Genomic DNA, 13339 nt, shown 5'->3' with positions numbered 1-13339 from the left:
GCTAGAAGAGATTGAAATAAGTAAATGTCACTTGATAAAGCAAATTGTCGCAAATGCCGAGGCAGACGAAGACGGAGATGAAATAGATATTGATCCCAAAGTGAAGTCATGCAATTTGCGTAGGTTAACATTACGAAACTTGCCAGAGATGACAAGCTTTTTGTAAAACTATGGACCATTCGGTCGTACTCTTCGACAAACAACAGGTAAATTTCATATTTTCTAAAATGGTCATATTATCCACCATCCATGCCATCCTAATTGGAGAATACTTTCTCTACCTAGTCTAGAGATCCATGAGTTACAAATATGAACATTGCCTTCAATTAATTTAGTTCCCACGCGTTGGGCCGACTTAAAAAAGTATTGACTTGTTGAAATATTTACTTTGGAGATATAATGTAAGGACTTTTGTGTAATTTGATAAAGTAATATGCATTTATCAACTATACGAAAAATTTATTTACCAACAGTTGAATCGATTAGTATTTTGTGCTAAAAACTATTGATTTTAGTCGACTGTGATTACTTAAACATTTGATTTATAAACACATTGAACTATTGACTTCAGAGTCATCTCAATTTGATATGTGGGTGAGTACTGGTGTGACACGTTTTGCATTTTATAGTAAATGAAATTATATGCATGGGTATTTTAGAGGAGCTACTAGCACATAGAGAAATTGGAAATATATACAGATTCTTTCAATTAAGACAAAATAATGATTTAATTTTTCAAAATGTAATTGCTATGTGATATGTGAATGCATAAAAACATTCATATTAGTTAATTACATCCCATTTTATGAGTTATGTTATCAACATAGTTAAAGAAGCACCAAGTGATGTATCAATTTTTTAAATAGTCTAAAAGTTTATCACTGCTTTATGGTAAAGTATATACACATACATACATTATGGATATAATTGTAACATAAAGAAGGTATAAGCGACGTATATAATTTGTATGACCTTCATTTAGTAATTATGGAAAATTGTAAGATTCTATTACATCCACGTGATTAAAGGGGAAAAACCAGAACTAAAAAAAAATCCCTGTGAATTAAACTTAGTGATTATGTGGGAAGAGACATCCAGATCAATTGATTACATTAAATTATTTTGCAAATTTCATCTTAAGTACATCAATGCTAAGGCAATTGAGACGATTAAGTTGTTGTTCCCATAATTGTAAAAAGTTTTGGTAGGTGAACGGACCTTAGTGGAAATGTGGTTCTACAATGTTCCATCATATAAAAATTTTCTTTACTCTTTTATGTTAGTTGATGGAACTATTATGTGACGAAGGAATGAAAATTCAAATATAATAAGGCCAATTTGCGTTTGTTACTCTTGGTACTTTATTGAGATGTTAGTGGAACAATTAATTTTTTTTTCTAATTTATGTAAGCTGTGGACCTTTTTGTTGTGAACAAATTTACCACAAATCTTCATTGTGGCAGCTTTTCCAATATTCCTAGTAGAATTTATGTGTGTGGCACATGTTTAAATTTATTTTTCCTGTAATAGAATGTCGCCTTGAAAGTATTAACTAGAAACACATCTAGCATTCATTTGTGCACTATTGTTTGGAATCATCAAATTTTATATCTATTATGTTAGTATAAAATAAAAAAAATTGGAAACCCTTTTCTAATTATTTTTTTTTATAATAATGTTTATCACGTGACCCAAACCACAAAAGCGTTATTCTCGGTTAAAATTATTATCAAATTAATCAATTCTTTTCTTGGCCACATGACTAAAACTTTCTACATTTTACATAAAGTAAGCAACTTTTTTATGACGAGGAAGCGTATCTTGGGTCCTCATATTTTAAAACTAAATGCTTTGATGAAATTGACTTTGATGACCATATGGCGCTGTTATGACCAATTCATGGATATTACAGCCACCAATGGATCTTATGGAGATGAACCATTTTTCTAACATTTGGTCGATGTGGCATCTATTCCGCTTTACATCAATACCAGAAAATAATGGATCTTTTAGTGCTATGCATGGGTACAGTAAAATCTTACGACTACTTTAGTATTTCTCTCATAAATTTATAATTACTTTTTACTTTTACTCTCTCGATAAGTGGTTTTTTTTTTTGGAAATAGTTTGGAAAAAAATGCCAGGCTCAACTGACACGTGCTAATCAATTAAAAGTATTTTTTTAATCAGTTTATCAACTTAGTTTATAACAATTCCAGAGAAAATAATTAAGATTGTTTTTTGCACTGTCGTTTGAGATATTGTATCGGACTGCAGTCAATGATCAAAAAATCAATTGAGCCTATGCCATGAATTTCTAAAATTTAGGCAGATTGCATAAAATGTGAGGGTAAATTCAATAACCTCAATAATTCATTCTTGTTAATGTATGTATAATAAAGTCCAAATACATAATAGGTAAATGATCAGTAAGTGTAAAGTAGATAATTTTAAAGAAGAATAAGGGAAAATTCAAAATCACTACCCTGCTTCATCTTCCATTATCCTTAGATCTGTCATGACAGATTATTTCTTCTGTTATTATTTCACATGCAACCCGTATTCACAGTTTCTAGTTAACAACATTGTTTTGAGTGTGGTGTTATTCACCCCTTGCAGCTAATAAAGCTACAAAATTTGGAGGCTATAACCGTTGAAAAATGTCAACTAATACGAGAAGTATTCGACCTTGAGGAACTGACAATTATGGGGGATGTTGAGATTCTATGTCGATTGACTAGATTGACCTTGAGTGGCTTACCAAATTTGGAACACATATGGACCAAGGATCCAAGCAGAGCATTGTGCTTTCGAAACTTAAAGGCACTGAAGGTGCAAAATTGTGAGAACTTGAGGTTTCTTTTTTCTTCTTCCATGGCTAAAGCACTCGTGCAGATAAAAAAAATCGAAATAGTGAATTGTGTACTGATGGAAGAAGTTATGTATGTGCAAGAAGAAGAATTAGTGGAAGCTTCAACCACTGACACTTTTGAGTTTCCTTCGTTAACCTCCTTGTCTCTTGTGGAATTGCCAAATCTCAAGACATTCTCTTATGGAAAGTACTGTATTCACTTTCCATCCTTAACAAGACTGACAATTTCCGAATGCATCAAAATGATGAAATTTTCTTCATTCGAAGGAAGGCAACAGTTGATGACAAATGATATAGGTTTACAACAAGCATTTGGTCATATCAACTCTGGCTTGTCCTTGCCCAGCTTCTTCAATGAAAAGGTAAGCATCTATAGTATTTTTCTATTGATCATTCTTCTATTCTAGTCAGTGAAGCAAATTAGTAGAAATAAGATCATTATTCTGTACCAAAAGATTGGCACTTCGCGGTGGAAAACAAACTCGTTGCTGGTCATTCCCAAAGTTTGCCCTTGCCCCCAAATTTCGGCATAATAAAATTATGTACCAAAAGTTTCAGTGATTCTACATATACAATGTTTTTATGCAGGTTCTTCTTCCAATTTTGGAGGAATTGAAGCTTTCATCCATGTGCCAATTAAAGAGGATATGGCACAGTCAGCTCCACGGACAGTCCTTCTACAAACTTGCATCCCTCACTGTTGAACTTTGTGAAAATTTGTCACATGTTTTTTCGTCAAATTCAATTGATATGTTGCAGAGCTTGAATAAAATTAAGGCAGTTGGGTGTCCCTCCTTGGAAGTATTATTTGAACCCATAAATCTCAGCGCTGAGAAAAGGCAAAAGCCGTTGGTCCTCCCTGCATTAAGAGAATTGACATTGTTGAATCTATCAAGGCTGAGAGACATTTTGGAGAGTGATTGCAAAGTCACCTTGGCATTTCCTAGTCTGATGGAAGTGAACGTGAGGGGTTGTCACAGTTTGCCATATCTCTTCTCAAGTGCCATGACTGAAATTCTCGATAAACTTGCGGTGCTTGATGTTTCCTGTTGCAACAACCTACGGGGCATAATTGCGATGGAAGAAGGAAAATGGAAAACCTCAGAGACTTTGAAGTTCCATCAGTTAAGCACACTCAAGCTTGGTGACCTTGAGAATTTGATCAGTTTTTGCTTAGTGAGTTGTGCTAGTGATGGGTTACAACCTCTATTTGATGAGAAGGTATCATCTCTTGATTTATCTTATATGTTATTTTACTTTGTTTTTAGTGCTTTGTCCTTAAACGATATTGCATATTTTTTGGTGGCTTGCATTTCCAAAGTTAGAAGAGCTACACATCACGGAAATTGAAGGGAAATTAGGTAGCCAAAATAGGGGGTAGAGAGAGAGAGATGCCAATGCAGATGAGGAAGAAGAAATGCGACGTAGGGAAACTCATTAGTGAATGAATTCATCCTCAAAACTTAAGAAAACAAGTATCTAGGTCAATATTTACAAGTAAACAAGAGTTCAAACTAAGTAAGCATATCTAAAATAAGAGAAATAAATCAAGATAAGTATCTTAAATTATTAATAGTGTCAAATTTAATAAACTAATTGAAGATACAAATCAGCAAAGTGATTGGAGAATCATGTCATACATCAATCTTTCCCACCGAAATGAAGTCAAATCCTTTCTCCGGTGGCTCTTCATGTGAGTAAAAGATAATATCACAACTTTTGCCCTACAAAAAATCTTTGTGACATGCATAACGCCTGATTTGGATATGCACCTAGGGAGTATAAGGCTATACGAAGTATTATAGAACAAATTTTAGCATCAAGAAATTTTTCTCTTCTGTGAATCATCAATAGGAGAAATTACGTTTATGAATTTATTAAATATCAAAAGGTGCTTCAATAAATTCATCCAAATCATATGTAGAATTTTACTACTCACTTCACTATTCTCAAAAGCAGAGATCCTTATTCAATTCTTCAAGACGTTGACAGTATTTTTCCATGTCATTTAGCTCATTGGCAAATGATTTTGGCCCGTTTTCATGTCTCCCTTACAATTGTTGATTGAATCTATCCAATTCTCATCAAAATTGTTGAAATTTTCTCTCATATCATTAAACAAATTTTTAATCTCTTCAGGATTATTAAGGATTTATAATAATCATAAGGATGGTAATAATCGTATTACTCCCGACAATTAACACTATTAGACTAACATTGTAATCCTTGTAATTGTAATCACATGAAGTAATAATAGCAATAACCCCTACTCTTTTCAAATTTCAGAATAACAGATTTAATAAATATTGCAAGATTTTTCATAGAGATAATTAGACCAAGCATAGAGTGGCTCCAAACTAGTAAAAATGGCGGCTGAAGTTTCAATAGACATCAATGCCATATATCTTCATGAGCATATCAGATCAAAATTGCAACCGTAGCAACGAAAATGAAAACCAAAGTGTTGGCCTTTGGTCTAGTATCATCGCATGACAATACCACATGCATGAAGCAATGTTTTGATACCAATTAAATGTTGAAGAGATCCAGCTCATATACCAATTGATGAAGAACATATCTAAATCCATTACCAACTAGTGCTAACTGAAAGCATGAAGAATGTTAGGTTTAGATTTGTAGAAAATGGAGGAAAATAAGATAATAAGGGGAAAAAAGAGATAAACTAGAGAGAGATGAAAGAGATAGAAGGGCCATTCCAAGCCGGCAAAAAGTCACGTCATATAGGCAAACTTAGTAATCAAATCAATCTATTTATTTTGTAGGCACCTATTAAGAGAAATAATCAAGATAAATTTCCTTAATCTTCAATAATATCAAATAACTAAAATAAATAAAGAAACAAATCAGCTAGTGGTGGAGCATCTTGTCCCACATCAAAATCGAACAGTACATACCTGCACCCTACCATCTTTTGATTTAATTGTTGGATTTCTTTCTTTAGTTTATGTCATGTTTTTTTTTTTTGTCGGTATGTCGTGTTTTCTTGAAGTCTATACTTTGTTGAAGAAAATTTTGAAGTGCAAGATTCATGAAGCATTGATTTGTGCTAATTGATTTTTATTTTGTGGGCATCAACACCCTACAATGCACAAGCTATATTTGTTAAATGGTTCAAAGAAATGGGAGAGTACATTTGAGGAATCTAAAGATAGGCTAAATTTGATATTTGCGGGAAACATCCAACGTGTGACATGATTATGCTTGTCTAACTTATGTGGTTATGGATTATGCTACATTTCAAACATAATGCTTGATATCTATTAGATGAATATATGCTTTCTACTAAAAAATAATATGATAGGAGAATGGATTTTAGGGGGTGGCATCTACTGAAAAATCGTGCGTCTAGTCTTTCCTTTTTTGTTCTATCCTATCGATTATGCTTGTTTAGTGATTTTCCTTCTTCTTGAAATTACAGTTCCCCCCCCTTTATGGGAATAGAGAATCGGCTCTAATAATTTAATTGAAAAATAACAGGTTAAGTTTCCTAATATAGAGTCGATGGAGATCTCGCACATGAATAACTTGGAGAAGATATGGCTTGATGATCTTGCTTCAAATGCCTTTAACAAACTCAAGACACTAGTAGTGAAGTATTGTGAGAAACTTTCATCCATATTTTTATCTTATACTATGCTCACAAGATTTCAAAACCTAGAGAAGATAAGTGTAACCGATTGTGGGTCCCTAGAAGTGGTATTTCACGTCCAAGAGTTCAATTTTAGCAAAGCTCGTCCTACAAGCACTTTTCAATTGAGAGAATTAGTTCTAATGCGGCTCCCAAAAATGAAGCATGTGTGGAGTGGACATCCTCAAGGAGGTCTTACCTTTGGACGCTTACGATGCATGAAGATTGTTGAGTGTGACATGCTCAAAAGTTTATTCCCAAACTCGGTGGCAAAAAGTATGACACAACTCGAAGAACTTTTAGTATGGGAGTGTGGGGTGCAAGAAATTATTGTGGAGGAAGACAGAGTAGAGATGAATGCAAGGGATCTCTTCTTTCCGCGATTAACTGATCTCAAATTACTTGAGTTGCCGGATTTGAGGAGCTTCTACAGGAATAGTCATACTTCAACACAACCACTCTTGAAGAAATTGCGAGTAAGACATTGTGGCAAGATGAGGTCATTCTCATTTACTTGTGAATACCAAAGCTGTCGAGGTACAAGTACCAGTGAGAATCAACTTGCACTCTTTTCTTTTGAAAAGGTACAGTCCTCAATTCTAGCTCTCTGCAATTGCCTTTGTTGGTTTTGTTACTCTCTATTGGAAATTCGAATTGCCGAAAATTTCATGCTTACAAATACTTACTGAGCCAAACCTATGAATTTCTTCGAAATTTAAAGATCGTTTGCGGTTAATTATTTCTGGCTCATATTCTTCGAAATCATCCCAACTTTTACTTTGAAAAAAAATTATTAAATTAACTTGCATAGATAATCGTGCTTCTAATAGCGACTTGTGCGTTATGGCTAGGTTATACCTACTTAATTTAATTTTATCGACATCATCCCCTAAAATTTAAAACAAAAAAATATATTATGTTCATGTGGCATATTGCTAGCTTAGCTATGGACAAAAGTTCCATGCTTAAACATTGTGAAAATGATTGGTAACTGTCAAGTGCCGCAAATAACTTGCTTATCTAGTCACGTGTTAGTAATTTATTAGTAGGCCTTGAACAGCACAAACTTTTTTTCTACTCTGTAAATTACCAACTACTTTAATAATCTAGCAACATTATTCTTGTGGATCACCAATGTATTTGAAATTACTAACTTTATTTGAATTTACCGAACTTAATTTGTTTGGTGTACCAACATCCGTAATATAAAAACTGATTTTAATTACTTGCCAACTTTTTATCTTATAAGATTTTGAAAAGTACCGACTTTCCAAAATTATAAATTACTTTAATAATAATAATATTCTTGTGACAAAACAATGACTTTTGAATAACTTACTTTAAGTTTAAATTACAAATGTTAAATTGATTGATGTACCAACATATTTCAAATCAAGATACCTATGGATTTTAGTCATGAGAAACCTTTTATATTATAGATCTTGAAAAGTACTTATATGTCTTTATATTTTCATGATCACCAACTACTTTAATAATCTACCGACATTTATTTTGATGGCTTGCCAACACTTTTGAAGTTAATAACGTTTAATCGAAATAATCAACCTTAATTTGAGTATTATAATAGTGATATAACAACCCATAATTAAGTTCCATTTCAAACCGCACGGAACGCCCAAACCGCCCTTGCATTTGGGGGTCGCATATTTTTGGTTTGTTTCTTAGCTTATAAAATGTTTTATTGCCGATAATTTGTTTAGTTTTAATGCATTCTTCTCGGAGGGGAAAAAAAGGTTAAGCCACGCGCTACTCATGATCTATAATAAAATATATATTAGAACAGTGGCTTAGAAAATAGAGTGCAACATATTAATACAATTTCTTACTATTGAAACACATCTACTTACTATAAATGTGACATCATTTGCAAAAATAAATAAGTTTTTTTTTTTTTTAAACTTTTTTGCTACGAACTTGTTGAAATTCATGTTTTTTAACTTTTGGATTGAATTAGTTGACTATTGAAATAGCTGGAGTATGATTGACAAATAACTGTCTTTAAACTTATTTTGATTGAATTGGGCAAACCCTTAACAAACATCCCTTCTATTGGCTCTTGGGTTCTTTTTCCTCTTTTCCCTAAAATAAAAGGATACTTTAGTTATTGCGCTGTGGCTATGCCCCGTATTTACTTCCAGTAGCCTAATTAAAAGAAATTCCCATAGGTCATGCCAAACTTGAAGGGATTGACATTGATGAGCGGGGATGTTATAATGATGACACTGCAGCACCATTACGTCTTTCGCAATCCCATAGAGCTGGACTTGGCATGCTACCATGATGAGAATGTCGCTTTCCCCTCCAACTTCCTCCTCCACGGATTCCCCAATCTAGAAGTGCTTTCTCTGTCCTGTAGTTCCTTTGAGGAGATATTTCCAGAAGATGCGTGTGGACATGGGGGAGCAACTTTCTACGGAGAGTCAACTGACATGGAAACACCTCTCAAGGCACTCAAAAATCTGTGGCGACTTGAGCTGAATAAGCTGTGTAAACTCCAGCGAGTCTGGAAAGATGGCTCCTTGATGGCTGAAATCCTTAAACATATTGAAACTCTGCTCGTTTCGGAGTGCTCAAGTTTATCAATCGTACTTCCATCCCCGACTACATTCCAGAGATTGGTGGGATTAGAAGTAGAGGATTGTGCTAGTTTAGTTCATGTGGGGACTTGCTCAGCAATGACAAGTCTGGTGCACCTTATTTGGCTAACGCTAAGAAATTGCGATGCGATGGAAGACGTGGTAACAGATGATGGAAATGGAGTAGAGGAGATCTCTTTCCCCAAGCTGCAGCTGTTGACACTTGATGGTTTACCAAGCCTTGAGAGCTTCACCCCCACTGATTGCACCTTCATGTTCCCATCATTGTGGCATATTATTGTGAAGCAGTGCCCAAAGATGAATATATTCTGCAATGGTGCCTTGAGTACACCAATATTACATAAAGTACACCTCTCCGATGAGGATTATGAAGGACGTTGGGAGGGGGATCTTAATACCACAATCCAATTCTTATCGACATGAAGCAATCCACGTTGAATTCACTGAGTCAGGTAAAATCTAGGTGCCTAATCATGTCTCCCTGAACCCAGTGTCAAACGGAAGAAACTGGTGTTATTCTTCGAGTTCTATATTAGCTGATATGAAGTCGCTCTTTCTTTAAAAATGTTTGACCGTTTTTAACGGGATCGTAACATAATTGGAGTTGTCGGGTCTTTTGGGCACTTATCCACCAATGCATTGTAGCTGTTTGATGAATTGCTTAGCATAACCTCTGTCAATGTAGCTGCAAAGACTGGGGTTTTTGTTACATGGGGTTGTGTGCTGGCCCACTTATTCAGTTACCCTTGAGGAATGTCAATATTTAGACACGTCTTACTGACAATGTTTGTCTCTTTTAGGTGTCATGCTCGCTATGCTACGATCAAAGTGGCCGCTTTTATTTGCTAGAAACTGTCTTTGTAGTAAGACGTTGAAGCAAGTATTTTGCAGCCTGTGCACTAATAATGTTCCAGCACAAGGTGTTGTTGCCTCTCGATATGGCGTCCATGTGCTGACAAGTGGTGTTCACAGTGGGCAGGTGCTTCATTGAATATCTCATTCCTTTTCTAGTTTGGGATGTCCGCTCATTTCCTTGATAATGGTACAAATGTAGCAGAATGGTTGAGTAAATAATCAATTGAATGTGGGGGTACTCAATCTTCCATTGAATTGTATAGAGATTTTGTATGAGTGTTGGCTTTTAGGCAGCCTCATTTAGCATCAAGAGTTTCTTTGGAGTTGGCCCATTTGGATGATGACAATAGTGGCCATACACTGACCAGAAGGGGAAGAAATCCAAGAATCCAATTAAGCACGTCCTTCAAGAAGCGCACCAGAGCCTACATGGAGCCATTTACACTAGATGTTTTCATCTCCTAGCGCTTCGTCTCAGCTTCACTCGCTCACTTATAGGGTCACGTGCAAGCAGGTCGCTGTTGCAGGTACTAATAGGACATTAGAGCCGTGCTCAAGTCTCAATCGAACACACCAGCATGTTTGGCCACAGGCTGGGCTTTGGCAGACTGGGGAAGAGAAGCTGATGAGTGCACTGCTTTCCATACTGCAACAGCAAGGGACAAGTTTGAAGGAAAAATCCGAACGGTAGTTCAGTCTCTGATTGACATTGGCATCGATTTATCTTGAGTGATTTTCCCTGCTTGAGCATGATCTTGCTTATGTGCACAGCTCGTTATAGGAATGTACAGACATCTTTGACATTGTTTTGAGATACACAAGATGTGGTGTTGGTTCATTTGCTGGTTAAATATAGATAATAGTGACTGTTTGTTTGACAAGAGTAGAATTCGACTGTTTTGGCTTTGTTAAAACATTTACCTTCTGGATTCTTGGATGAGCATAGTGATGGCTATCATAGCTTTGTACGTTTTTCTCTCATTTTTCATGGTGTCTATGTTGACTCCGCTTTTGAAACCTTAGATGTCCATGCCACGATGATTAGTTTCGTCCAGTTTTCTTTTAGCAAAGACTTATTGCAAGGTTAGGTTCAAAGCTCTTGAGAGTCTGAAGTACTATCATAGCATGGATTGGCAGGTAATATCCTACTCAATTATCATAACTTATGTTAGTTGTCTCTTGTTCAATTGTTTTACTTGAGTTCATGATATAGAGATACATAGGTATTACTTTGCCTGCCTTCATGACTTGATGATAAGAAATCAATTAATGCAATATCATAGGATTTGGTCATTGTATTCTTGTGGAAAATATGACGCTAAATATAAAGTGTTGTTAGTCATTCTTTTTCTTCTGTTTCTAAGTTTGACCATCTTGGACAAGAAGGGTAGACCCAACTAAAGGGTGAATTGATCTGATCTGTTGCTCTTTGAATGTTGAGCGACATATCATGAAGAGAGATGTCCAAAATTCAATATGCTCACGGGTAGTCCAGTATCTCCTGTAAAAATAGTGGTGACATGTCTGGAAAATGAGCTAGGTGATTGAAGGTGATCTAATTGCTTTGTCAATCACCTACTTTAGATGCTTATACTACAAAAGCATATGGTCTAACCATCACTCAGCTACTTAGCCTATTGCAATTTCATATGTTCATTGAAGGGCTGGTATGAAGAAGAAAGGTTCACTTGCTAATTGCTATTATCAGATAATGTTTGAATTCTGCTATTTTCATCTTGTTGTAGTTTTAGTTGTACTCATAACTTCTTTGGCGCTTCATCATCATAGCTCTTTCCATATGCGCCAATATGGACTATTCAATTGTTTTTTTTTTTATTGGATTAGGAAGTAATATTCTCTACTAGCTGTGAAAAAATATCATTTGAGTCCACAATCACAAGAGTTCTTAGGTAATCTGACTACTCAATTGTTTCAAATGAGTCCATAAAATACATCAAATAGTTCACAAACTTAAAGCACCATATTGATTTCCATGACATAATCAATACAAGATTGCACAGTAAAATGTTATTTACTCCTGGATCACATTATGAACGTGGCATTTTCCATGCACTTGGGTTCAGTGAAGTACAAGGGTAATCCATCAAGATCGTGTCGAAAGCATCTTTTCCTTTCTGTTTTCTGCAGATAGTCACAAAGACAAGTCAGAGTTTGACCCTACTGCTTCTTAATAAAAATGTACAAGTAGGCTTGAGAAACCTGGTTACTCACTGACTATCCATGTTGAGGAATCTGTTTCTTCCAGGATTGCTATTGAAATAATATTTCACTGTACTCAGTTTCAAAAACAAAGATGTGTTTTCTAAAAGTGTAAGCTGTCCAAAATTTCTCATCAGTTCCTTGCCATATCTTTTCATTGCTTTCTATCAAGTAATCCGGCGTTACCTTTTCTTAAGATCCTTTCCTGAGAATATCCAGAGTAGCTAAGTCTAGGGGTTCTCTTCAGTTCTCTTGAAGTTGTCATCAAATTGTCTAATATGTTCCTGGAGGCACTAGTGAATTGACATACCGTAAAACTTGTTGCCGAAGAATCCATTAGTCATTGAGTGCTTCGACTTAAATACTAGTGGGAACCATGCACTTGGAGGGTAAATAACTTTTCTCATGCATTTTGTAGCACATGGGCTTTTTTGTATGTTAATTTGCTTCTCGTTTATTCCAGTAATCTTCAGTAAGTCCATAGCAGACTTGGGGAAACTTCACAGAGAAAGCAACAGGGAAAATTTTACTTTACCATCTTCTCATCTAGGCTATGAAAAGGTGCTTGTCATTCTTAAATAATTTAATTTTCTTCATTCTGATAAGCCCTTTGATCATTTTCGACATGCATCTTACAAAAGTTCCCAATAAGGGAGATGATTACGTACGTCCTAAAGAGTAGCATCATGTAAATTTGCATGATGAATGTCTTGAATCTAACATACTACTGATATGTTTTGGCCAAAGACCTAAGTGTTGATTATAACGTGTTAGATAAGTGCATGTAAATTTCCACAATGAACATCTTAAATCTAACATGCTACCAATCTTTTTTGGCCAAAGACCTAAGTGTTGATAATAACATGCTAGATAATTTCGACAATATACTTAGGTTGTGTTTGATAGTTAAGATAAAATTTATCCTATCTTGCATTTGGTGCATGCTCAAGATAGGATAATGTCAGATATAAATGGAATATACACTGGATAAAATTATTCCATGGTGGAGCTAGGATAAAGGTGGATATGATTGGATATAATAAGAAAGTTTTTTTCAAATAGCAAAATTTTAAAATTAACAAATTAAAATTATATTTCAATATAAATAATAATTGAATTATAATA

The 13339-nt window shown here is 34.9% G+C and overlaps 2 protein-coding genes across 2 annotated transcripts; both read left to right on the top strand.

The window, feature by feature from the left end:
* The first annotated feature begins 165 nt into the window (after nucleotides 1-165).
* On the top strand, nucleotides 166-3488 carry LOC120290642. Its single transcript, XM_039306993.1, has 4 exons — nucleotides 166-206; nucleotides 2620-3234; nucleotides 3280-3341; nucleotides 3461-3488. Exons 1-4 carry the CDS (start codon nucleotides 171-173, stop codon nucleotides 3486-3488), a joined length of 741 nt encoding a protein of 246 aa, XP_039162927.1. The 5' UTR covers nucleotides 166-170.
* LOC104428113 lies at nucleotides 3484-10962 on the top strand. Its single transcript, XM_039306020.1, has 4 exons — nucleotides 3484-4093; nucleotides 6371-7105; nucleotides 8708-9591; nucleotides 9940-10962. Exons 1-3 carry the CDS (start codon nucleotides 3500-3502, stop codon nucleotides 9560-9562), a joined length of 2184 nt encoding a protein of 727 aa, XP_039161954.1. The 5' UTR covers nucleotides 3484-3499; the 3' UTR covers nucleotides 9563-9591; nucleotides 9940-10962.
* The last annotated feature ends 2377 nt before the right edge of the window (nucleotides 10963-13339 follow it).

This window comes from Eucalyptus grandis, chromosome 2, assembly GCF_016545825.1.
Source record: "Eucalyptus grandis isolate ANBG69807.140 chromosome 2, ASM1654582v1, whole genome shotgun sequence".
Classification (NCBI taxonomy): Eukaryota; Viridiplantae; Streptophyta; class Magnoliopsida; order Myrtales; family Myrtaceae; genus Eucalyptus; species Eucalyptus grandis.
The sequence above is the reverse complement of the archived record's forward strand: the minus strand, read 5'-3'. Positions and strand labels throughout refer to the sequence as shown.

Coding starts and splice junctions, on each gene's coding strand:
- LOC104428113 (XM_039306020.1), top strand. CDS start 3,500: ATGTGCCAATTAAAGAGGATATGGCACAGTCAGCTCCACGGACAGTCC. Junction 4,094..6,370: donor AACCTCTATTTGATGAGAAG/GTATCATCTCTT, acceptor GAAAAATAACAG/GTTAAGTTTCCTAATATAGA. Junction 7,106..8,707: donor CACTCTTTTCTTTTGAAAAG/GTACAGTCCTCA, acceptor AAATTCCCATAG/GTCATGCCAAACTTGAAGGG.
- LOC120290642 (XM_039306993.1), top strand. CDS start 171: ATGGACCATTCGGTCGTACTCTTCGACAAACAACAG. Junction 207..2,619: donor TACTCTTCGACAAACAACAG/GTAAATTTCATA, acceptor CACCCCTTGCAG/CTAATAAAGCTACAAAATTT. Junction 3,342..3,460: donor CAAAAGATTGGCACTTCGCG/GTGGAAAACAAA, acceptor GTTTTTATGCAG/GTTCTTCTTCCAATTTTGGA.